General features: G+C 41.8%; 1 protein-coding gene across 5 annotated transcripts in view; it reads right to left on the bottom strand.

Moving 5' to 3' along the window:
• The window catches only part of LOC126533015 (calpain-B-like), a 172,802-nt gene that overhangs the window by 14,909 nt on the left and 130,499 nt on the right, over positions 1–27,394 (bottom strand). For 3 of the 5 annotated variants that reach the window (XM_055071692.1, XM_050180200.3, XM_072289407.1), the window contains 11 exons: positions 26,724–26,801; positions 23,576–23,751; positions 20,735–20,901; positions 17,876–18,093; positions 17,685–17,727; positions 13,592–13,727; positions 9,044–9,136; positions 8,051–8,077; positions 6,695–6,753; positions 4,966–5,034; positions 1,553–1,631 (listed from right to left, as the gene is read on the bottom strand). In XM_055071692.1, the coding sequence (XP_054927667.1) occupies positions 1,553–1,631; positions 4,966–5,034; positions 6,695–6,753; positions 8,051–8,077; positions 9,044–9,136; positions 13,592–13,727; positions 17,685–17,727; positions 17,876–18,093; positions 20,735–20,901; positions 23,576–23,751; positions 26,724–26,801 (1,145 nt within the window). The remainder of the gene's footprint in view (positions 1–1,552; positions 1,632–4,965; positions 5,035–6,694; positions 6,754–8,050; positions 8,078–9,043; positions 9,137–13,591; positions 13,728–17,684; positions 17,728–17,875; positions 18,094–20,734; positions 20,902–23,575; positions 23,752–26,723; positions 26,802–27,394) is intronic. The other 2 variants (XM_055071693.2, XM_055071694.2) reach the window with 2 other exon arrangements.

Below are 27,394 nucleotides of genomic sequence, written 5' to 3'. Positions count from 1 at the left end.
AGTTTTGTCTTGTCTCTGTACGCCAATGCAAGAACTGCAAAAGCATGAGTCAGATCCACATGTGAAGGCTCGGGACATGGCACATCACATGGACATGGACATGGCCGAGTTGAGTTGCAGTTTGATAGTGGGAGAACTTGCTCAATTGTTTTGTTCGGCACACGACGACATTGCGCTGTCAACGTCTGCAAAGTCTTCAAATGTAACGGTGGCAGAAAGCGGCACACCGCAGCCTAGCAGGCCATCAATGATGTCCGCATTTGAGCTCATTTTGGTAGGCGGCAGTTCAGGTCCTTTATTTGCGGACCTGGGCTCATTCGAACTGCGAGGGCATCGTTGGTGCCATTTGATGCGGGCTGTTGATAACTTCACGAGAAAGACTTCTTAGAGCCAACAGAGCGCTGTCTGGTACACATACTAAACAAACAAGCACAGAACACTGTTTGGAAGGCAAATTCAACAAACAAGAGTGGGCCATGCGCGGTGGTACCCAACATTGTGTGGTGCCCTTTTGGATGTGATGATCGCGATGTTGATGAGACGTCACAATTCGGGCAAAGCCTCCAAGATTGGCAGTTGCAGTTAAATCTCTGAGGCATAATACTGCGACCAAGGCAAAGCCTCAGGGATTGCCATGCACCTATCACACAATCTCTGAGGCTTCACTTGGTGTCTCAGATCTCTGAGGCAATACCTGATGTCTCGTAGGGGTTGCCGGAGGAGTAATGGTGACAGAGCCGGCGTACGCTACATCCACGGACGGAGTGTGGACAATCGCATGTAGAGCTGACGGCTGTCCGAAATATCTGTAGTCTTTACACATTAATCCATCGGGCCATTGGCAGTGCCGCGAAGCTGCCTGAATTACCGAGCATGTCCGGATTATCGGTGTCCAATTTATCAGTCGGCGACTGTGTTAGAAAATTTTAGGTGCCTAAAATTCTCCAATAAAACGTCACTTAAGTAGCAGACTATTCTATTCAGATTACGAAATGTCTAACGTTTGCAAACCCTTAGTTTACAGTGAACCAGGTTCAATGCAAGAACATGTTGGCATGATGACTAAGTGAATTTGTAATTGCCACCTTAAGTAAATTTCACTGAAGTACAAGAACACATTCCATACCTTCAGCCCCTTTTCTGCTGACTCAAGTGTGGTTTCATGGGTTCATTTCATGGATCACAACGCCATTAAAGCAGTGGTGACCTCAGTTGCAATACTCTTGCTAAGGTGTAATGAACAATACAACGTGTGTGCTTATATATTGCTAAATTATGCCAGTGGTACCAGCAGTCATTATATATTATACTTGCACATAGATGCCATTGGTATATCACTATGAAGGTTAATTAAATATAGCCATGCTGTTTTTCATATGCAGATGTAACAAAACACATCTCAGAAAAAGTTCCCACCATCAGTACATAAAGCCACAAAAACACAAATTAACACTCTCTTTAAATAAATTTAGCAGGCGACTTAAGGATGTTGCAGTATTACAACTATTTGGCATCAGCAAGGTTTAGGCATAGTTCACAGTTAGCTCCTCACCGGCGGAATTCAAGGCAGCCCTCAGCTCGAACGTGTTCAAAAAGCCTGATCCATCTTTGTCAAATGCAGTGAAGACATTCTGAAACGAAAAAGGAAGTTCACCAGAATCAGTCATAAAGTGAAGAACAGTTCTAACATCATAAAATAAATGCATCCTGTAAAACACTACTTTCTAGCATGTTCCACAACTGCTCAACACCAGCTATCGAGCCAGTGCTTCATTCCCTCGATGACAACAATGATTTTGTATTGGTGTAATGTCAATTACAATTGAATTGGAATTGTATTGGTGTAATGGCAAATCTTGCCTCACCTGCCAAAGTTTATTATTTGTTACAGCTTGTGCTGCCACTTAAAAATTGGATCGCCAGAAATACGGCGCTGCTGCCACATTAAAAGAGCAATTGAACCTATGAGCCCTGCACATAATGGGGGGAGGGGGTGACAGACTAAGAATTTTGGAACAGAAAAAGTCTCACTTTACATTTGAATAAATATGGCAGTAAATGGGTGCTCCCTTTAACAGCAGACCATATGTACATTGTTAAAGCGTTTAATTGAATGTACACTGATACTTTTCTTCGAAAAATATAAGACACGGATGTCTGGGGTCAGCTTAGATTTGAGCTCTTGTGTCCGAAATTTCAGGCGTTCTGATACATTGACTCTATGACGTGGTGGTGCCGCGAAGCCGTCCAAATTATCGGGAATCCAGAAAGTCGATCGTTGACTGTACACTGGCAACTTCTCCAGCCGACGACAGGGCATCAAAGACGATTCATTACGATTCCTGTCTGTTACTTGAGCCTGCATTACCGTGACTTCTGAACCTTTCAATAAAGTTACAGCTAATTTTCCCTGATAGAGGCACCAATTCCCTGAGTTTTCCCTGAGTTTTTCCAGACTACTCAATATCCCTGAGAATTCACGGTTTTCCTGGTTGGTAGACACCCTGAAGTTCCTTTTAAATATCATATAAGGAGGGAGTTTATGTCCATCAACTGTGCAGCACAGCATCACAGTTGCACGCTGCTTCTCGTAGCCCGCAGAGCGCACCTTCACACCTCCTTGGAACCCTTTTCACTCATGGTGTACGCCACTGGTATATCAAAATACACAGCCGTCTGGTCGGCATTGCCGATTTGCCCAAGGTTGTAGCCTGCCGCTTTTCTCTTTCGCAGCACATAGTGCTGAAAAGCTATCAGCTTTTCTTCGAAATCGCTTGGCAGCTTCTGGGTGATTGAAGTGCAACGTCAGAGGCTGAAGCCGAAGCGCTTCACGAATTTCTGAAGCCAGCCCCGGCTGGCTTTGAAATCCTTTGGCTTTAGGCCTCGCTTCCTGGAAAGTTCCCTAGCTTTCACTTGGAGCACTTCTGTTATCAGTGGAAGGGCAGCTGCTCTCTGCATCCAAACAAAGTCGGCCAAAACTGTCTCCACTTCGTGGTGACGGCCTTTGTTTGGTCCGCTAAATGCCATCCTCTTGCAGCGCACACAACAAGCTGCTGTCGTTGTCCTATCCAACGACGGACATTTTTCTCGTCGACGCCGAAGTCCTGCCCGGCTTGAAGGTTCGACGATGCCTCTGCGGCTATCACAACTTTTCGCTTGAAAGCGGCACTGTAATGGCATCTCCTGCTTGGTGCCGTCGTGATAACACCACACTGCACACCGATACGGCTGGCTACTGTTGGCTACTGACACGACTAGTAGCGGCTGCAATACTGACTTTTCTAGATGGAGCTAGCTAAGCACCACATTTAACAGTTTCAATGAAAAACTTGCGTGTTTCTTAACATCCTCGCATCTAAGCCGACCCTAGAGTTTGGAATATGATTATTTGAAAAGGGCTATCGGCCTAGGTTCAATAAATACGGTACTTTTATTTAGAGCGCAGCTCTTTGGCACCCGTTCCTGCATTTCGCGTCGCCGTCAGCTTCGCCGTAATCAAGGTCATCATCCGCATGCTGCTGTAATTGCGCGCGCTCCTGCTGCCATCTCTCGCACATGGCGCAAGTCTTGCTCTCCCCTTGTCCCCCAAAGCCAGATCACGTGTTCTCGCCTATCCTCTTGGCCCCTTCCTCTGCACAGCGCTATTGTGGTGACTCTCACTGCTATTATCCACTCCGGCCTTGCCGTTCCTTCGCCCGCTGTCGTGGCACTGTACCGGTGCCGGCAGCGGGCACTCCTTGCCGCCTCGCATGTGATCCACGGCTCTCCGTTCCTCCGTCTCCGCATCGCGTGGCTGTACCACTCTCAGCCATGTCTCTCGCTTCCCCATTTGTGGGGCGTGTTCCTCAGTGGCATTTGTCGCCTCTGGCAGTGCTTCCGCCTGGTTGTCCTTCTCCCGCCTCCACTCTTGCCCTATACCTCCCCTTACCTGGCGCTGTGCGGTGACTCGAAGGACAGCTATAGCGTTTCGTCCCCTTACTTCTACTTCCCACCCCAACCTTGTGCAGCGACACTGAAGCCTTCTGTCTGCGAGTAAATGAGTGTGTGACCTCTACTCAATACCCCTGTTTTCCACCTGTTTCCTCATCCCGCTTCAGAAGAAACATTAAATAATAATTGCTAATCTCCCACCCCTCTCCGCGGCGGTGACCCACTATAACATGGTGCAATGGCGTGTCACTGGAGTGCCGGCTCGATAGCGGCGGATCGCGGTGTGTGTTACCCAATCCGAAACACAGAACCATCTCCATTCGGCACTGCGTGTTCCGTATGAAGTTGCCCGTTGCTGAAATAAGGCAGCAGCTGCACTCAAAGGTCGCATTAGAAAGAAGCATAATCGGCGGCCAATTTTTTTTTGTTCGGCTTACATACGAGAAAAGCTTTTATGTTATTGTATTTTATTTTCTGATTTGACGAATTCCAGGGGTCGCCACAGAGTCGAAGTCAGCCTAGATTCGAATAAATGCGGTAACACATAGTCTAATGTCACAACGTATTTCACAACAACAGGGCTGCTGCAAACCGTGCCGACAGCAATAATCTTCACTGGGGCAAAGAGCAAAAATGGTAAAAAAGATGTGTTTGTAATATGACAAAACCACTCAGCCCATAAAATAAAAAGGCAGAGAGCTGAGAATAAGAAGATTCTGCAATAGAAGCAGGGTTGAGGAGATTCAGCCCACCGAACTTCCTCCTAAAATTCACAGGAAATATCTACAATGAAATTATCCTTGGCAGTACAGCAAGAAAGTGGTAAGCACTACTGTCATCATGCTGTGCTAGTAAACTCATCGCACATGTGCTATGAATGTGGTGAAATCAGTCTATTGTGGTTGCAGCAGTATTGTAGTCTAAAAGAAAATGGTGCCACAAAAATAAAGAAAGGAGAGAATGTTTGAATTGCAGCCAGAACATGCACAACAAAAACATAGACCATAGATATTGAGCTTTCTTCACAAAACGCACCTTCCAGGTCCTAATTAGGATCCAGAGAGCTCTGAACTCATCCAGTCCAAGTTTTCCTGAATGGTCGTCCTGAGCGTGAAAGAAAGAGTCAAGGAAAATGGCAAACTGCCGCCAAAATAAGCACTTGACCTCTGCTGTAAAAAATCACAGAAGTTGCTCATGTGATTAGTGTGTATGCCAGATTGGCAATTTAAAATGACAAAGACTAATCTAAAGATAGTTGCATTCCACACTGATAAGTTAAAATTAAAGAAAAATTAAATTGTGGACTTTTACATGCCAGAACCACTTTCTGATTATGAGGCATGCCGTAGTGGGGGACTCCAGAAATTCGGACCACCTGGGGTTCTTTAACGTGCACCTAAATCTAAGTACCTAGGCGTTTTCGCATTTCACCCCATCGAAATGCGGCTGCCGTGGCCGGGATCCCGTGACCTCGTGCTTAGCAGCCCAACACCATAGCCACTAAGCAACCATGGCGGGTATTGCTAAGTTAAAATGACAGCATGTCTAACCACTCATGGTGCCACATGCACTCTGGGTGACTTGAAAGTGCATTGAATGGGAACATTTGGAGACTGCAAAAGGCAAAAGTGTGTTTCGTTCCTGTCACCATCTTGCTGCCATGGCTGCTGTGACAACTGGCCACATTTGTGTCCTATGGGACAAACTGTTGCCTATTAATTCCACCTTGTTCGTGTCTTGCTACGTGCTTGGACAGTACTAGCTTGTATTACTGAGCTGGTTTCTATGAGAACTGTGACCACCCCTTATCGTCCTAACCAAACTACGTTATGATTACCCTTACTTCTCCTGTGGCTCAAGTTTCCTCTCTTGTTTTAAAGCAAAGCTTTCTTTGCCTTTTCCTTCGAGTTTCCCGCCACCACCGCCGCTGTTGCTGCTGTCTTGTATGCCACAATGGGGGTGATTCAGAGTGTGCACACACATGGAAGGAGCCAGGCAGAGAGGAAAGAAAGTGCACAGAACTCACTTGGACCTTTTCATTGCATCAAATATTCACAATGCCCTCTGAAGCTCCCTGGGTGTTGCCACATTAACCTCTTGAGAGCTGTAATTATCAGTGATCTCCCCGCAAAAGCACTGCAGAAACTGCAGGACTTGCCTTTCTACTCACGTGCAAGTGCAGAGGGAAGCCAGATAGAATGGGAAAGGTGGCAGAGGGTGGGTATAACCGACGCAGTTGCAAAACAAGTGAATAACACCCTTGCCACTCTTGTGGTTCCAATACAGCAGGGGGGGGGGGGGGGGGATAGCAAAAAGGTGATGTGAGAAGGTGAGGAAATCCTACTACTATAGAAACAACAGAATTTGTGGGGAAACTGGATAAATTTATTTTCAAGATACATGATGGTACGTTTCTGCTACTTCTCAAAAATAAACACCATGCATATATGTCAAGAGAAGGAGGGGCACCGAGGGGTTTAACTTTGTTAATCGTGAGCATATGGAACCAACAAACAATGAAGCCAACGAATGCATCGGGGAAGTTAGGTGCAGTTGAAATTGAAATGTAGAAAATAACAAAGCAAGGGAAATGAAAGTGGACAAAAAGATAATGTGTTGCCAGTGGGAACCGAACTCACAAACTCGCAAGCATAAACGCAGTTGCGCTCCCACCAGTTCGGCTCCCACTTCTCACAACACTGTGCAACACTACACAGTATGCTCCATGATAGTACTTTAATGCACAACTGCAAAAAAAGGATACGTCCATGAGTGCCACCATGCTCCGGCACACATCCAGAGAAAACTGCTCAGACCGAATTTCTGCCAACAGAAAATACAAAAGTAAGCAAGACAAAAAAATTCATGAACTCGTTTCAAAATTACCCATGGGGCAAGAACTGGGGCAAGAACATGAGGCAAGAACAAAAGCAAAAAAATACTGCTCATCAAAATTATTTTACATACTTTTAGCCAAGAGCGTGCAATATGGGCTTGTATTGGGATGCAATAAGGGGCTATGTGGTGACTAATAGCTGCATTGTCAATTATTTTTTAAATCTAATAATGCATCCAGAAAATTTGTTAAGGAGGTGGTCTTAAAAAATTAGCACACTTCCAAGGCAATGCACACTCAGATATATGCACAAAAACCCACCTCAGGACAGAAACCAGAATATATAACCACAAGGCAATGTTACAGGTAATTGTTAAAAGATTACGTGCATTTCCTACAACTATCAGCTGCTACAAGGCACAGTAACTGTACATACAAATCTCTTGAAACAGGCCCCAATGAAACGCTTTCAACAGAGTACAGTAGTGTTATAAATCAATGCTATGATTTCGTGTACAGAACATATGCCAATTTAAGAGGTATACATACAAATTAATGATTAAGCTAGAAAGCCTCTACCAGTTTGAACCATCAGAATACTGTTGGTGAATATCAGGGCCAGTATGAATGTTTGATGCATGTCCTTCCAAGTTTAACACTTAGGAGTACATTTTGAAAGAATGAAAAAACAATGCTACTTCTTACAGGACTCTGAGAGTGAATTAGCTGGAGGCCATGTAATCTGCCAATTACAGCTGGTAGTGTGCCTTTAGATGCATGCGGAAATTGTATAAAAAATACAAGACTCACTATAGTGAGCTATTTGGATTGGGTATGAATTTATGTTAGCCCCACCTCCCCCCCCATCCACCCCTCACCAAAACCCAAAAAAACAACACCAATATGCTACCTTTACTCACTCAGTAAAAATGTGGCCCAACATTCTGTAAGATTATAAAAATTTCACAGGCCACACTGTTAATGCTCGAGTTGATGTTTGGCAAGAAGAACTGCGTCAAACGTGTGCACCAAGAAGATAGATCCCACTATCCAGAGAGAGAAAGTTATGCCATGTCATACTTAGGCATCATAGTTAACTGAAACATGGCTAGAACAAACAACTCACACAAACATACACACACAATACTTGAAGCCAACGTCAAGAGGGGAGCGAGACGAACAGGAGATGTGGGTGGGCCAAAATATTTCGAAAACGTGGCGGAAACAAGACTGAAGGATGACAGCCCATGCACACGACACACTGCAGAAGGTTTGCCCGCTTACCGTCATCGTCACCATTTTCCTGGGGAGCTGAGCGGCGCAATGGGCGTTCGTGAGAGCCCAAAACGAGCATGGAGAGACAATGGAGAAGGGAAGGTTTTGCAACAAAACAGCGAGAAAAACAACTGTTTCACTCTTCACTTACTCACTTATGACAATTTTCGCTCTGCTTTGGCAATAAACTGAAAGGAGCTTACATTTAAGCGTGATTTCACACTTGCCATTTCTTGATAGGGGGCAATAAATAAAACATGCCAGACAATCTAACTCTGTATTAAAATTGACCAAAACGCACCATAAGGAAATGATGTAAGCCATGGACAGCTACCATGAACAAAATAAAAACTTACAGACTGTAAACATGCCTTCAACAGACAGTTTCTAAGTGACTAGGCCACTAATGAAGATATGGACAGTGGCATTTAAGCCAACATCAGGATTAATTTCCAGGTGCAGTTATCCAAAATAAATGGAGTAGCTGACTTCACAGTCCCTAAGCTAACCCTTGTCAATGTCATTTCATTTGTCCCAATGACATAATGTGACAGAGCACTTGATTTTTACAATATAATATGATAACATGTTATAGACTCATTAGACTTATTGGCATCATGAACCTTTATAAGTGCCACTCAAATCAAGTGTGACTGCACCATGTGTCAGCCCCTTTAGAGATATCAAGGTGAATGCCAACAGAGCCAGTCCAGCATTTCAGATTTGTCCGGAGTGTAGCTCTACCACTAAATGCAACGAATTAAGCGAAGCCATAGAAGAGAGAAAGAGGAAGAAAAAGCGTGGTATGAAGCGTACGAGAATGGAGGTGCTGCAAGGAGGAGGGGCCAGTGCTCCCAAGCATAGTTTGCGACTTGCCCGAGGCAGGCAACAAGTGCGTCATTGGTATTGCATTAGCCAATGTTCTCAGACAATGGGCCTAACATTGCCTTAGCATGTGTCTTTGTGTGTGCACGTGCAAAGAAGAACCATACAAGGACTTACATTGTGAGCTAAAGCAGTCAAGACACTTAAGCAACTGGCGCCAATCGCAATCTTGCTCAGGCGGTGGTGGCTTTGACACCATGCGGCGCACTGCTACAACGGAAAACCAAGGAGGACAGGCGCACAGGGGGAGAGTGTACACGTCTGCTGTGCTAGACAGCCTCGACACTCATCTTTACGAACTAAAAAGAAGTACTAAAGAAAAGAGTGAACTTATGTACACATAACATTACAGAAGTGTAAAACGTGCTTGTGCTACGCATGCCACAAGAGCATGCTGTTGGGAGGCGAGATTAATGCAGTTGTGTTTGCTATGATACATGACATGTCCCAAATATAATATTAGGAGCAAAGAGGTATCGCATTTGCAAACCTGTATTTTTATGGTACAGCCCTAACTTGTTTTTCAAGATCTGCACGAGGTGTCAACGTTTCAAACTTTGCAATGATTCAGTGTTCAGGCATGGAGAAAATCTACGCAAAATAATATTTTTGTCAAGTACGATACTCCTGATGAGCAATGACTGGGACACTAAAAATAAATGTTAAGATCCCTGCCTATGTGAATAAGCCATGATTCCACATCAGAATCATCACAAGTTGAGAATTGTTCATAATAGATATTAATTTTTGCTGCTCATGCAGCAGCCGTTTTTATGCTTGCAAACTATGAAAATGTAAGGGTTAAATGGTCGTTAAAAAATGAAAACAAAAAAAACAGCAAGCAGGTTATTAGGATAGGATGCAAGTCAACACGAGTGCATCACAATGCCACAGTGATGTTTAGTGCAAATCTGAGTGTGCAATCCTCGGCAAGCAGGGTCACAAAGGGTTTAGAAGATGCAAATTACTAAAGGTTGAGATACAATGGACTACCGATATTAGAAAGACTAATAAGACAAAACAGTATGAATGTGCAATGCCATCAATCATGCGCACTAGTATGTGGTAAAGGAGTACTGAAATGACATTTTTGACTTGTCATATATTGGCAAGAGTCAAAGTGCCCTAAATAATTCTCCATGACACACTTATCCCTATGAAAAAGCTTCACTTTCGATACCCAGGAGGTGGATGTGCCAGGATGTCATGATACATTGGCTTGCATCTGTTCCTGCGAGTGCTGCAGCTGCCACGCATAAGTGCAGCCAGGACAAATATGCACAGCACTCATGCTTATTATTACTTTTTTTTATTGATGTCATCATACCTAGCCTTACTATTATCTGACGTCGGCAGATCTTTGCCTGTGTCATGGTGCCATGATGCTACTGATGACACCGGGTCTGGCATTTTGAGACCAACTTTAGTATCAAATTAAAATAATCTTTTGTTTACCAAGATTTATACTTGCAAAATGTCATCCTTTTACACACGAGAACACTGCAGTCAAGTCTCTACCACTTCAAATATATGTGTCGGTACTGCCTTAAGTAGACAGGATCCAACAGTTCAAGTCCCATCCAAGTCAAGGCGATTAATACAGCAGTACATGGTACGAGCTATCAGTAGTCCACTGCACATGGTGCATACTCATGCATTCAGTCATAATTGCTGGAATACCACATCCTCTCTTTGAAAGTTTGTAAATTGTAACAAATACTGGAAGACAGAGTAGTGAGAAGGCTTACTGCCAAAGCAGTGAAGTTATTCTTTTATAGAAGAGCATGAGTGATTCCCCTCTATATATAGCCCAGATAAAATTACAGAACTTAACGGCAAGAAAATTTCAGTACTACTTATATAAAATATCATATCTTGCATGGTTCCTCTGGCTTCAACCATGTTCTTGCATGCTGGAAACTAGTGCTACTGGAAATTTCATTACATGTCTAATTCTATTAAGTGAAGGCGAACTACCGAGCTGCCAATCTTGTCCCTTACTTAGGAAAGTGGTACATTTCTTTGACAAATACTACTGACTTCTGTATACACATTCATGCACCACTCTTGACAAAATAAAATGCATCTATGTCAAAACACTGCTTTAAACATTTATAACAGCAGCATTTGTAAACTTGTATGCAATGTTTGATCGTAAAACTTAGTAGTACTGAATACTGCTTTTGAAGCTTTTGGCTATAGCATTTGTAAACATATTGTATATCACAATTTGGTTGTGACAACTATGATCAGAACACATATTAAAGATTTTTGCCCACAATTAAATATTTCTGCCCATAATTAAACATTTTTGTGCCACTGTATGCATGAAAATCTGCTTTTCAATATTTCTCGCCTAGCATCTGTCAACCTACTGTATCATAAAAGGTTGAGTAGAAGTTAGGGCTTGTTGGTACACCACAGCTAAACTTGATGATAAGTGCAAAAAATTGCAAAAGGTCAGAAGAAACAGAGATCCCCATAAAATTACTGTATCACTGTTGTGTCAAAAGAACTAGCATCAAAAACTGCTCTTCAGGAAAAGTTTTGTAACTTTGAGTGCTAAAACGTGCATTCCAGGGAAGTGTGACTGATACCAGATGAAAAATTTTTTAGCTATGCAGAGCATGGCTTGTAGCAGAAGCTGTTACATGCTTCGCAGCTGTTGGTGAGCAGTGAAGAAAGGAAAACTTGATTAATGCAACATTGTGCCAAGCACATCATAAATGACCAATAAGGCACCACTCAAAGTGGTAGAACTTTCGAGTCAAAACCTGAGGTAGTATAATGTAAGGATTCTTTTCACTTGATTCGATTTATTTCTAATCATCCATCATTTAGAGGCAACTTATTTCAGTGATAATGTGGCCAGAGCACAACTAGGACCACTGTTAAAGCGTAAATAGAGATAGCACAGGAATGGAATCGTTACATTATCATGGCCTTGACCATAATGCATGAAAACAATGCTAAAAAAATGTGTAAGTTCGGTCGACTTGCAGTAATTCAAACTCAAGTAATTTGTAATCTGGCCTAAATTCAAGTAATTTCAAGAGTTATGTTTTTAATGTATTCTAGCATAGACATCACAAATAAAACATTGTTTTCCCACACACACAACTAATAAAATAGCCTGGATCCTACATCCAAAGGTGGCTCAAAAGTCATCTTTGGATGTGGCTAAAAAGCAATTTTTGAATATGATGGCTAAAGAAACATGAACTTCGGCCACATTTGCATGCTTAGTGCAGGGACATTAAATCATGGCTGCGCGAAAAATTTTTTTCTGACACCTGACTTGTTTACAAGGTGATACAAGTGTCTCAACTACTGATGACTGCTGAGCAACAACGTCCCCCCACCAGAAAAGCCTTGCTGGCATTGCACCCCCACAAACTGATTTCGCTCGGCATTATGTAAAAAAAAAAAAATGCTTTGCACATTATCTGTCGACATAGTTGACCGAAGTTCTTGTCTTAAACCATATTTTATTACATTACTGATGATTAACCCTCCCAATCAGTTCAAACTGAATCATGTTGCTGCAAGTTTGAATGAAAGCAAGTTGACTGAAACCTACATAAAGAGTGCACAAAATAAATGCAAGTGTTAAAACCAGGGCTGCAGTGTTAACATATAAATAACAATATAACTTCACTCTGAAACACTCCGTCTTCATAAAGATAAAGAATTTGACAAAAGAAAGAGTCAAAGGTATTCAGCATTGAACTTCAATCCCCAGTTGTGCAGCAAAGGCTACTGGATTCTCATGTTCAACACAATTCTACCAAGCAATTTTTTACAACTCCAGTGTAAAAGTTAAGCACTCTGTGTGTGGCACACTTTCATGGAAGCAGAAGAAAGCAACGCCAGCCTACTCTAGCTTAAAGCTTATCCTCGCAACCTTGCCTGCATTTACATAAATGTTTGAAAATGCTATCAATTCAATACTTAGTTCAAAAGTCAGTGGCAAACATGCAGAACCTTTCTTTAAGGAGTTGGCCCATAAGAAATAATGTGCAGCAATGACTGGTCAAAATGTAGTTGTGCTGAAACAGTTCTACTCACAACCCTGGTTCCAACAACTTTCAAGCATTGAAGAAATGAAATATATCCAAGGTATGCCAGTAAACACAGAATGTGCAAGATTTGTCTTATAGTAAAGGCTGTAAGAATATCACAAAGAGCTAGATCTTCAGTTTAAAACAGGAAACCTTGAATAACATCAAACTCCTCGTGATATTCAGTTTGAAGCATGAAACCTTGAATAACATTTGATGTTTTCATACCTTCAGTTTTAGTTCTACACAACATGTGAATGAATAGATGGTTGTTATATGGGCACTATGAATGAATAACATGTAGCTAAAATATACTCTTCTCAGGCCAATGTGATATAAATAATTTCTGAATTCTGCAATGATTACAGGCACTACATCGCTTATACTGAATTGAATGAGCCTTACTGAAGTTTATGGTGCACAAGTTTACATTAGCAATCTTAGTCAAAGCCACACTAGAGCACGATGATAATGAAAGGGCAAAGCTAAATAATTATTTAAGGTAAATGAACATAAAAGTGGTGTATATAGCAAAGTGCAAATATGTCACGTAATGCAAAGTTCAAAGCTGCTGCAAAACAAACTGGTAACAGCATGGGGCAACCTTTGCGGAAGACCATATTGAGAATCTTCTGGAGTTCATAGCTGTTCACTTCCATGTCATCACCAGCAATCTTGGCAAACAGCGCTCGCAGTTGCCGAGCACGATCAGAACTGGGGTCCTCTTCTTTCGCACGAACCTGGGATCACATTGCAATCAACTTCACCATGCACTCCTTTTAAGCGCAAGACACTAAAGAGTAACACTAAATTATTTCAGAGCCATTAAATATTCTTTGAAGACTCTGTTCTCACTTATTTGGCAGGAGAAACTTCGATTACTAACAGAGAAAACAAAAGGTTTTGCTCTTTCAATTTCACGTAAGAACTGCAATGCTGATATGTACACCAAGTTACGTCACGAATTTCGCATACAGAACTGTTTGTATGCGGAGAATGTTCTTAAAACTCATGATCAATCAATAAAATAAAAAAAAAACAATCACCCAAGCGGTTTTATTTTCCACAGTTTTGTTGAGGAACACCCAAGCAAAAGGCAGCCCAAGACAGCTTGAGGTGCCCGAGTGCCTGTAAATAGGCTGCGTCTTGGGTTCATTTAGAATGCAATATGACTCTTGTTTACAGCATGTGAAATGTTTTAGTTAGTCCCAAGCAAACATTGTACAAATTCATGGCATCAAGGGCTAGTGTGGAGGGCTTTATAATGGCATCCCCACCCGTCTTCTGCTTTTCCAACTTTACTGGCTTACCAACTGTTTGTGTGTGGTTAAGACCGACATTATCAGTGTCCCAGAAGCAATTTTACCAATATAGCTTGACTTTGCATTCCAACAAAGACTGATAATTTTAGAAAAAGGTGCAAAAACATGAGATTTAGAAAAAGGACTGGACTCTGAATTTATGTGATAATGACTGATTAACTAACTAAAGCTCACTAGTTAGTTCATCTCATCTGTTCAAATTAGTTACGTTAGGTTACACTTTGCAATTATAGAAGTGAAAATGCAAATGCATTTGCATTAGCAAACACGCGTTTCTTGTAGGAACGCATGTTTTTCTCTTCTGCATATGCATTTGCTGTCGTGATTATGGTGCACAATGATACACTTATTTGTAATGCAGTCATGACTAGTATGTTTTTGATCATGCACACAGACACAACAATGTTTTGATCATGTGCCAAGTTGGTGTCGCCATGTGAGGTCTTTTGGGCCCCGTCAAGCTACTATCGTAGCTTTTAGCCCAAAATGACCACCCAGTTCTGTTTTTTTTTACTAGAAAATGACTCATTTGATTTGATCTGAAGCTGGTCAATGTTCAAGGCATGCCAACTTACTAGGCATCCTGAGGCGGCTAACAATTTGGAGATGTTTGTCATCAAAACCTGCCACAATATACAGTTATCCACGCTTTTATTCTAACAATGTGGAAAGAAGATTTTGCCCTTACGGCTAATATTTTCACTGAGAACTTCAAGCAAGATCTAATGTTTCGGTCCACATCATTTTGTGGAGCACTTGGCATCTTTTCTTAACTGGTTTGTCCGGGGGAAAAGACATACTTGTTCTCCACCTCTTGCCAACTAGGAAACTGGACAAACCAGTGAAGCAACAATACCAAGTGTTTCAATGAACGATGCAAACCAGTAGTAGGACAGAGAATGGGTGTTAAAGAATTAAATATCAACTACCAGCAGCCCTTAATAAATTACACCTGTGTAACGCTACGGGGACACTCACAGGAACACCATGAAATGGAAAATTGTCATCCACCCAACTGCGACATAAAGCTACAAAGGAAACCCAAATGACACAGAGACACCAGTGCTATGATTAATTAATTGATTTCATAATGCATGCGAAGAATTTGTCACTATGTTTATAATCATGTCCAGCAAGTTGTAGATAGTAATTTCAGTGTTTGTATTATTACCAACAGTTCAGTGTATATCTGCATTTGTTTGCTGTAATTAAGCTGTATTATCTGGTTTTGCTGCTGCCGCCATTTGTACATCACATAGGGGCTTAGTTCGCCACAAGGCAAAGTCTGTGTTGGTTTTTCGACTGTGCTTCTTGTATCTCTGAATTTGCAAAATATATACAATCTAAAATCCCACATTCTCGTTGAGGAATTTGAGTGAAAAAACAGCATTAAGCAAGAGCTTCTTTTAATGTTCTTACAATAAAAACACTCATCTCTGTTCATGATCATGAAGCACATTCTGGCTCTTCATTCAGTTAGTGATGCCTGCACCATATTACTAAAAAAACACAGCCACAGACAGGGTCTTTTAACATTGAGAAATAAAACATAGCAAGATATAGTGCTAGATGTAGTTTGCTAAAGAAACACAAGATACAGTGCCGAATGCATCTACAAGGTGTGTTCTGAGCTGTGAAAATAGTCAAACGTAGAAATAAGTGAAGCTAACATGGTTCTGACTGCTATCAGCATTACCAAATGCACACACAGATATAAAGAACATCGGATATAACAAAGCGACACCTTTATGTGAAATATGACTGTTAGAAATGAGGTTTGACTGTACAGTAAAACCTCGTTAAACCATACCCGCTTACGGGTACGGTTTCACCATACGGTTTTAACCCGTACAGTTAAACCGTACCCGGTTTCACTGTACTAGACACAAGTTCATTTTACTCCACACTGGTTATAGCCCAGTAAATCCTTACTGTGGGGGACTGCAATACGAAGCCGAATCGAAGCTGTAACAAGATGTAAAGCAGCAGTAATACAGGTGAAACAATGAAAATGCCATTGAGTACATTAAAGGGGCCCTGCAACACCTTTTGAACATTCTAGCTGCTTACCTAGTTACTAGAGAATGCTGTTGTTAATGTACTATATTTACTCTAAAATAGGTTGAACATTACTATAGGTCGACCTAAATATAATAAATTCACTGAAACAAAAACGTAATTCCAATATAGGTCAACCCACATCTATTTAGAAAAAGTAAATAACTTTGAACATGACACACCTTTATTTACTGCAAGCTCGAGTACTAAATCTCAGTAGTCAATGCCACAAGCTGCATCATTGGAAATGCCTGGGATGCTTTACAGGTGTTCTCGGCATGCTGAACAACAGCGTCCTCAGTGCTGTTGAGTGTTTTGGATATGCAGCATTTCTGAACGCCAATCTGGATAATTTCTAGACTGGCTTCATGGCGAGCACAGTGGTGGAACTCCATTAGCTTGGTACTTTCGCTAGCTTTGCTCACGAATGTAGGTCGACAGCTCATTTTGGGCAACATAAATAAAGTTTGACCTATATTCCACTAAATTAAATTCTGGGGTTTTACATTCCAGAACCACGCTTTGAATATGAGGCACGCCCCCGTGAGGGACTCTGGCTTAATTTTGACCACCTGGGATTCTTTAACATGCACCCAATGCACATTACACAGATGTTATTGCACTTCACCCCCCTAGAAATGTGGCCATAGCAGTGACCTATTTTCAAATCAATACGGTATGAGCCTAGTACCATTACTGTACTTGCAGCGGTCCTTACAGTTTCATTCAAATGACCACCTGCTCTTTCCTTCAACATACTAAAATCACTGACTTTTTCTGAATTGTTTGAACATGAGAGCTATTGGTAGGGTTTATTTTGACATTATGACTAAGCAGTGCATTGAGCAGAAGCAGCACTGGAGAAATTTTATCACTGACGAGGCAGTTCAGCCATTTTGTGGTGGAGACTGATACTGCAGCACTGAGAAATGGCTTCTGAGATAGGGCGATGCGACGGCGAGTCGCAACACAATAGTGAGGTTATGCCGGTACAAAAGGTTATCGGGGTGACATACAGAGCACAAAGAGCACCGTTTCATGCAGGTGCAACGCCATCACTTCGAGCACAGTTTGAACAATGAGAAAGAGGGAACGTTACGATGGTGTAGCGGTAGCAGCATTTCATTACCCATAACTTGCTTCATACAAGACGCATTGCAATATATTTTTCAGGGAAACATTGTGAGAAGATTCCATTTATTGGCAAATACATTCTCTACCTTTCACAGAATGTGTTGCAGGGCCCCTTCATGATCTTGTTTAAGGTCCTGTCAGACCATCTAACAAGAAGTTGCTTACAACCAATAATGTGCTTACATTATCGGCAGGAGGAACAATGGCAGGAGGTACATCATGTTCACTAAAATAGAGAGAAGAAAAGAAAAGTAAGCACACTTATACAGATGGCACATAATTATGGAAAGCAAGGATTACAGATACACTGCATAGTATGTCTGTATGCAGTGAGCACACAAAGCCAAAAACAATGTCAAGAGAATGTCACATACTGGGAAATGTTCCTTTTTTCGGTGAATATCCGCAGGAGGAATTCTCCCGTCTGGTTGGGCTCGAAAGTGGAGGGCACCACGCAGTAGGTGCCAGGAGGCAGGTGGAAGCGTGTCGTCACCTCCCTCGAGTTGATGAACGTGTGTGACCGTGCCGCCGACGGGTTGTACTTGAAGAATGTCATGTCCAACGGCGTCGGACAGTTGTCGGGGTCGTCAATCTACCATTAGAGGGACACCGAAAAATGTCACTTGCCCCCACCAGAAATGAGTCATCATTGTCTTTCCACGTATTGCTTTTCAGCGCATACAACCCACACAAGAAATTCAGGAAATTTATCGGCAATCTTGTAGACAAAGCCTTGGAACAAACTCAAACATCAAAATTTTCGGTGTGGGGTGTAGCATACGGCTGTCCTTATTTTATTTCATTCATTCATTCATTGATACTGCCGAACCCTACCTAGGATAATTATGGAGAGGGTCAGAGGTCCCCCCCAAAAAATGATAGAGTTGTGAGGTTCAACACCACAAAGCTGCACAGTGTAGTGAAGGGCTCTGGATTCATTTTGGCCACCTGTTCTTCTGCAATGCTCACCAAATCTAATATGCACAACAAGCATTCTTTAGTTCCACCTCCATCGAAATGAAGGTGCTGCAGTCAGGAATCGAACCTGCGACCTTGTACTCGGTGCAGCACAGCCCCTGGGCCACCACAGCAGGTGGTCAGAGATCATGCTCACTTTTACACCATCTACATGCGCAGTCAGCTAAAAAATAACACAGAAACACATATATCAAGTTATAAAAATGATGAAATGCAGATCTAAAGCTTATTAAAGATCGTAAACATCCTCTTTATCAACAATGTAACCAGATAGGGCATTCCACATTTTTATTACACCAGGAAAAAAAAATTCCGGTAGAACCTACTTCATGATAAAGGTCAACACTAATGCGATGAGCATTGAAATAGTGTAGCGACATGCCGTATTGCCACCCCAGATATGCGTCATGTGTGAGGTGTAAGTGCAGCCAGACTCCTCTCTCCTGCTTTCCCCTCCAAACGTTGCGCCATCTAGCAAAGCCGCCGCGAACTCCACGTGTGTGTGTTAATAATATTAGCAGACACGCCACGTGCGGACTTCAGAGCAGCATTGCTAGATGGCGCAGCACATGAATAGAAAAGCAGAAGAGAGCAGTTCGGCTGCAGCACACACGCCTCATTATACAGTAAACGTCAGCGTTTTCTGACTCCCTAGGGGCCGCGAGAACGTCCGAAAGATAGGGCAGCCCGAAAAATTGAGTGCATGCCTTTCATGGACTCCAAGGGCTCAAATCACCACAGGCACGTGCGAAATAGATCTGTAGGCGTGCCAGCACACTTATTAGGCATACCGGTGCTCGTATGGCGACAGGAGACAGAGGGTGCACGCATGTATAATTAAGGAATACATATTGTGTCCCATGATAGTTTCCCCTTTGCACTCTTGATACAATTTGCCGCAATACATCACGTATGCTTCACTGCGTAACATCATTGTATTGCGGCGAAGCTGACTTTTTGGGAACCAGCACTATGCAAGGTTCTTGCAACCCTTGCATATCTGCGAGGGACACCCTGGTGACATGCTGCATACATTTTACGTACATATGCCAGGGCCTTTTGCACAGTTTGCAACGTGTATTACGGTTGTAGCACACGTTGTGCGACAGATGCAACGAGCAGACAGCGCCCATGCATCAAGAACAGATACACTGTGTGCACACGTTACATGTGCAAGCACATGTGCAGAAGTGCAGCGTACTCCTCATTTTTCTAAGCCTTCCACCTAGAGCAAGGGGGTTATTGCACTAACTGAAGTTCTCAAAGTAAACTGCATCAGAAAACTTGAAAAGTAGGATGTATACACACGAGCCGCACACACGATAGCTTCGGATTGCAATTAGAACATGCAAAAAAACATAATTCCGTTATGAGGAAACTCAGACAAAGCCTCAATTGGAGGACAAATATTATTGTATGTCAAAAATAGCCCGTGTGGGTTCTCTTTGGGACATTCATGGTAGGATATCCAAAACAGGTCCATGCGCGATATCCTTGGGTCATCTGCGGTTGGATATCCAAAACTGTATGTCCAGCAGATGTCCTATCTGTCTCCTAAATTGTCCATAGACATTAGGACATGATTCAGACATCTTACAAACCAAGTGTTTTCACTGAAAATGCCTCCTCTCTCTCTTTGGCGTAGCTGATAAAGATGAATTCCATGACTGACATGATCGCAGACGAATCAGTCACGTGACATGTGACATGAATCGTATCAATTCGTAGCTAACAAAAAATTAAAATTATATTATGGGGTTTTATGTGCCAAAACCACAATCTGATTATGAGGCACGCATAGTAGGGGACTCCGGAAATTTTTACCTCCTGAGGTTCTTTAACATGCACCTAAATCTAAGCACACAAGTGTTATCGCATTTCAGGTGTTGAGGTTCCAAATATCTACATGGCGTTCTATGGGCAAGAAGTTATAAAAGGTTAACTACTTCATTATATTAATAATTTCTTTGTATTGAAGTTCATTATGTAAAGGTTAACTTATATCACATTAAAAAGGAAGGGTCAAACTGCATCAGTGAGTTTTCATTCACTGTACAATTCAGAAATCACATTTTTCCACAACTAGTTGTCTCAATAGCCATTAATAGGCGAGCCTTTCACATGCCATGTCATTTCAGTGTTGTATTCTGTACAGTTCACCTTGTTGCATATAAAACCCTGTGTTAATTTACTGTAGACACGAACTTGTTTCAGCTTATAGGCCCTCCATAAAACAAGCAGGTGAGCTTCCTCACCTTGTAGAGGGCAAAGCCAATGGTAAGGAACAGTCCTGCCCCTAGAGTCCTGGCTGCCCGCCTATTCTTCTGCATGAGTGCCACTATCAAGGTGCAGTTCTGCTCCTCATCGTCATCGTCTGGGTCCTCCAGCGTGATGAAATACTGCGGGTTCACCCAGAAGGTATCTGCACAAATCAGGCTAGTGCTACAGACACTTGTACCCAGGATGTACACTTGGATAAGAGCTGGAGATAACTGAAGCAATGATGGGACCTGCTCTTGACAGCTCATTCATTCTAAGCGAATTAGGAAGGTCTACATACACAATTACAAACACACATGAAAGTGTACAGGAAAGGCATGGTGGTTGCAATTAAGCGAGCTTGACCTTGGCCAGTGGTATGTCTTAAATTGGCAGAAGCTTGACATTTGTAGTCTGTGCTACGATTTTTCATCTCGCTCATCAGGAAAAAAAGACCGGATGTTTAAGACCAGCTGATCATTCCATCACTGTCATGACAAACATCCTGACAAACACAAAATGATTGGCTGGTTGAAATGATTGTCATGATGACTAAACGATTGCCTCAACTTATTTTATAATGGTAACATTGTCATTACATCATTTTGTCATGGAAGCAGAAGGCAGGGTCTCATAGTTCTTGTCACTTTCTTTCAAGTGCACTGTTTCAACACTGATGTTTCTGCAGCAGCAAGCAAGGACTGCACTGGCAGAGAAGAGAGCCCTGCACCTTTGAACAATGCAGCACATGCAAGGCAGAGGACAGGAAAGAAAGAAGGCCACACACCTTTGCAATCCATAAAACGTAAGGACATTACAGTACTACAGAAAACAATGTAGCATCAGAAACAAAAGGTGCAAAATATTTACAGTACTACTTATTCCCAAACTGTTGGAGCTTTGTGAGCATTGTGAAAATTAAGTTTCTCAAAAACTGAGCCACTTTCAGGGCACTTCAACTTCCACTGAACATAACAAGCCCATGCTATCAATTTACACTGCATCATTTGATTTCTCCATATAACCAAAAGTATGGTGCTTCCATACCTCTGTTTTAATAAAGTAAATAAAGTAATAAAGCCTATGGATGAGAGTGAAGCAGAGCAGACTGAGCCGAATGTTTATCTTTTTTATTTCTCTTTCAATGTGAAGCATTCTTTGCCTCAATCTTGAACTTTCTGTTTACCAGGTTTCAAGTTAGTATCTGACTTTGTATCGCTTTCAGGAACAGTCCAGTTAACACAGCACACCATCTTCAGGATCAGTTCGTAACAAAACAGGTTGTAACATTTCTTTGTCAGAGTAAAATAAATCAGTTAAGTACATCAGTTCAAGTAGGCACAGTTCATGCAGAATGTCGTGTAAAATAACTGGAATTTAAAATTGGGCAGGTATATATATTGTACTTTATTAGACAATATGCCCTACTGACTGTCATAGACAATGAAACATGAAGCGCCAGATTTTCACAACAAAATGACACATAAATTAAACAGTGGCCTTCACAACACATGTACAGGCATGGCCAGTGCTAGTGGGAACATGGAGCCCTATGGCATTGCTCCGCAGAGTACTGCACCACCGGCACCTCATAAAGTTTTGTGGCACAGGCGCAATCAAAGTGATTGGCGAAAAGCCAGTGAGTCGTCTACTATGGCAAGTCTTCTGTCAAGACTTCACGAGGCACCAGTAGTGGCACTCTGCGGAGCACTGCCATGGGCTCTCGTTTCACCGCTAGCATAGGCTGTACCTGTACAAAGCAGTATCATTATATTGTTGCATGCAAAACAAAAAAATCTAATTCTGGGGTTTTAGGTGCCAAAACCACAATCTGATTATGAGGTATGCTGTAACGGGGTTCTCTGGATAAATTTTGACCACCTGGGGTTGCACTCAATGCATGGTACATGAGCATTTCTCCATTTCAGCCCCATCAGAAAGCAGCTGCCACAGCTGAGATTGAACCTACGACCTTGAACTCGGCAGCACAACGCCATAGCCACTGGGCTGCCATGGCAGATCGCATGCTAAACGAAATTATAACATTGTGTCTTTGTGTGTGCCAACATTGTGCTGCTATGCATTAACACAGGTACTCACTGTGGCACATTATGCTTACTTCATGCAGTTTATGCATTAAAAGGCATCAATATTATGGCTTCACATCAGACAAATTATCACAGTGGGTGGGAACTGTGTAATTTTTGGCCAAAGCCCCCTTTTTTTTTTACAGTGGTAAAGCAATCATTCTATGTTGGAGTCAAGACTATTTTAGACTGCCAATTCATCTTTGTTCCAAAGCAATGATTAGATGGTGGGGGATGCTATAATGCTAGGCTCTGAATTAATTTCTGACACCTGAAGTTCTTTTGTGTATGCTAAATTCTCAGCACATCGTCATTTTGTCACTCCATTCCCACTGACACCCAGCTGCCATGGGCAGGAATGAAAATGTTCCACCCTGAACTCAGCAACAGATATGTTCTCAAATGCACAGCAAGCAGCATTAAATAAGGGTGTATGAATGGCGATTTTCGAAACCACATTAAGTATAAATCCAAAAGTAAAGGCAATAAGTCACATATGAATACTTGTAGAAGATTTTTGTTTTTATTAGTTCTGCAACCTAACCGTTTGACTTATGAGAAAAAAATTCACACACTTGCATGTCCCTACTGTTGACCCATATACTTTATATAAGTGACAGCGCAATTGTGGTTTAAGACAAGAGGGAGGAAAGAAAGATATCTTACGTTCCTATATACAATATCTTATACTGTAACAAATTAACAATAGATAATAGGATATCAAATAAGAGTCAACATAGTTATACGAACCAAGGTAGTTTCTGCAACCTCCAGCAGTGGCACCTCGAACCCAGGATCCTTCAAAGATGGACACCTCCCACTTCTTTTTTGATGCGTCTGAAAGTACTTCACTGTCTAGCGAGTCGGGGCCCAAGTTGCAGATTTCTAAAAATTGAAACTCCCGCACAAAGTCCCTTTCTGACATCCTGAAAAGAAACAGAAGTGGAGAAAAAAAACAGCAGTGAGAACTCTAAGCAAGCTCCTGGCAGTGTCTATAACAGAACTTGCATCATCACAAGTATTACACAGTTGGATAAGTGAGATAATTTCAAAGAAATGAGAACTATCCAAGCCTTTTTCTCAAGATGTCAATTTCTCAAAAGAAAGAAAGAAAGAAAGAGAAACATGTGCAATACTTTTTTACCAAGATCTACCGGGCAAAAAAAAGCATAAGTAACCGGTGATTCAAATTATTATAGATGGTGCTGCAGTCGATGACAATCTGATAGCAAGAGCACTCGGCTGTTCCCACTTCTCCCATTAGAGGGTAGTTAGGTAGACAGTTGTGGCTCGGGAAGGATTATGTTTCTTTTTGAAGGCAGGCCAGTCTATAAACACTAGATGGAAATATTATGCCATCTGCCTATTTCTGCAAAGTGGCCCTGCACTATCGCAACTTTGTCACTCCAGTCACCTGGGCTAATCTCTTTAAGGCGAAAGCCTTAAGTGGCTCATTGCAACGGCTCAGACCTAAAAAACATGGCGTCTAGTCGAGTGGTACCAAAGTACTGTGTCATCATCAGCAATGGCTCATACCCCTTTAAGGCAGAGGCTACAAGTGCTCAGCAAAGTGAAGCGAACAGTGCATACATTCATTGAAATCGCCTATGTAACACACAGAACAGCATATGTTTCAATAAAGGACAAGCTCAAAACAAGCATGCGCGGTGTGTTCTCGCACGCCTAGTTTGTGTTGAAGCGAGGGGCAGCACAAAGGCAGCACAACTTGCCACTTCTGCTGCTCTTCATCACACCAGTGTTCTCACAGCGAGCGTCTGCGGTCGTTGAGCGAGATGTGTTCTTATTTGCCTGTGTACACATGACAACATGGTTGTTAATTTAGTTAGTAAGCAAATGTTTACAGCAGCTTATGCAGCTGATAAAATGACTAATCTTAATACTTCACACAGCTGTCTAATTATTTGCTATTGTAATCAAGGCTTCATCTGTCGGGTAAATCAAGTGTGACTTCGGCTGTCAGGTGCGACTTTTTTCTTGTCCCCACTAGTATGAACATTCAAAACTATGCTGCCTCTTCATATGGAGACACTGTGACTGAAAGGGTTAGAAACATGTTGCCACTACCTGAACTTTCTGCTCCTTTCAGAGGACTGGCACCTTCTGATCGGCATGTGCAGAGAGCAGCACTATGTCCTGGCGTTTCTTTATGCATCCCGTGTTGCACTGTCAAATCTGTTTTTTACCAATCTCATCCTTTCACATGGTACAGTTAAGCAAAATTTTGCCAGCTGTGCACTTCTTGCATTACATCAACTTCCGTTAATTTGACCTTGACGGGACTGACAAAATTGATCAAATTATCCGCGCAGTCGAATTAAACAAGATGCAATAAAACGCAAGAACACGCAGCTAATTCATTGGGCAGTATTTTCTCATTTTTAACACGCCCCCGAATCAAACATGCGTCCATTTTCTTGCAATCAAAGTAGTAAACTAAGGTATAAATGACATTAATGCTCCTAAACAAAGCAGAAATCTAACGTACAGCCATTTTTTTTCCGTAAGAAAAATACGGTCTAAATAAGTGTCACACAATGGCGACCAGATTCCTAAAGTCAGCTTCGCCGCAATACACGCATGCTGTGCGACAAAGCATATGAACGCCACGAAAGCTGTTTTGATAGTGTCCGATTGTGCGGCGCAGGCAATTTCCGTCCCAATTGGGGAAAAAAAAAGGCGCGTGTTAGAATCGGGTAAATAAGGTAATCAGACATCGTTGGCTACAGTTATTGCTTGAATATCTTCCTAGGGAGGCTGGCAATAGGCATTTTTGACGAGAGATGATGTGTTCAATGCATCCACTGTCTTTCCACCGTGACGGGTGCTGCCAGTAAACGGCTTACTATTGGGGTCACAAATAAGGATCAGGCGCGTGTGGCAGACCGGTAAAGTTATAATTATCCGGGGAAGGCCAATTTTAGGACCAAATAACCACAGTTTGGGCCAAAAGAAGTGCATGGGAACCGACTGGGATTTTCAGCCTCGATCGAATTAACTGAAAAATAGAATTAACAGGAGTCGAACTAACATAAGTCTAGTGTATTTATTTTCTGAACATCTCTGTGGTACTGGCTGGCCAAATCATTTTTTCTCTTTGCAATTTCATTATTACCAGTCTCTAAAACTGTTTATACCTTATGCAGAAGCATATTTTGCTTCATTTTATCAACTTATTGAAATCTGCAACAGAGCTGGCATCATCAGAGGTACGCAGTTGCAATGCATAATGCTGAAGAGTTGGCATGCTGTACCTACTATGGGGCATCCTGAAGATGTACACCAAGCGCACAGCTTCTACACTGAGCTATTTTGATTTTCAGATAAACTAGTCCTCTCTTTCGTTGCACATAACATGAAGTATAAGCAGTACATGAAGGGAAGCAATATAACAAGCACATCCATAATAGCAGTACAGCATACATAAGCTTCACACAGCACGATTTACCAAATGAGTTCTACAGGAATAGGCAAGGTGAAGGTAGATTCAGAAAATTGTTTTTCAATTGTGGTACTTTCATAAAAAAGATCTATCTTATTTTCTTTCTTTCTTTCTTTCTTTCGTGTCTGTTCACTAATTTCAGATAAATGCCATCTTTCCCATCAACAAACACAGTGAAATTGCAGCAAGAAAGTGGAAACAGAATATATGTAATGAGTACAGATAAGTGCAAGCGCATAAGATACACACTAGAACCATCTATCAGGAATGAAGGCAATGAACAAAGCAGACATTCCGACAAGACACACACACAAAAAAAGATTATCATCCAAGTGCTTTCACAATGTAATGCATATATTAACTATTTTGTTGTGTAAAAGTATAACCAAAACGGTTAGTGCAAGTTATAAAAAAAAAGGGTATAAGAAATGCACTTGCCAAAATTCACCATCGGCGTCAAATGTAAGGCCAATAGCTTCTCTCTCCTCGGGTGACACAAGGGACCATTCTCGCGACCTGCCAACATAATAAAAACGGCAGGTGCTGAAGGCCCAATCAGATATAAAAAATACAGTCCTTATTTATCATCAGTCAATACCATACTTTAATAAGGAAAAAGGTGCTGAGTTAACCATGTCCAAAAACTTGTGCATGTAATTGGAGCCCATATTATGTGTTGTCTTGATGCATCTATTCAGTCAGCTAATAGGAGAAGTTTAAGAATGTTGGTACATTATAAAATAACTAAAAAGAGTAGTAATAGGGACAAGGTCAATTCCAGAAGTAAGAAAGAAGAGGTGAGTAAACAGCAGAAGTAAAGAATAGGCAATGCAACACAAAATTAATTGATTTGTAGAGTAATTAATTTGACAAAACCACAAAACATATTAAGGAAAAAAAAAACATGTTCACACAGGCTACCATATAGGCTTTCCTGCTTTCACGAAAGGAAGTTTGTTACCATACTCAAACTATACATGCTTACAACAAACTGTGTTTCTCCTACAGTTCATTTGCGCTTTATCAAGCTTCGAAAGTAGCAGATCGACATGGCAGAGCATTACAGGGTCATTCACTTTTAGGGACACATCTCATTAGCATTCATGCAC

This window comes from Dermacentor andersoni, chromosome 7 (assembly GCF_023375885.2).
Source record: "Dermacentor andersoni chromosome 7, qqDerAnde1_hic_scaffold, whole genome shotgun sequence".
In the NCBI taxonomy this organism is placed as follows: Eukaryota; Metazoa; Arthropoda; class Arachnida; order Ixodida; family Ixodidae; genus Dermacentor; species Dermacentor andersoni.
Note: the sequence above shows the minus strand (reverse complement) of the source record. Positions and strands in the feature narration are given on the sequence as shown.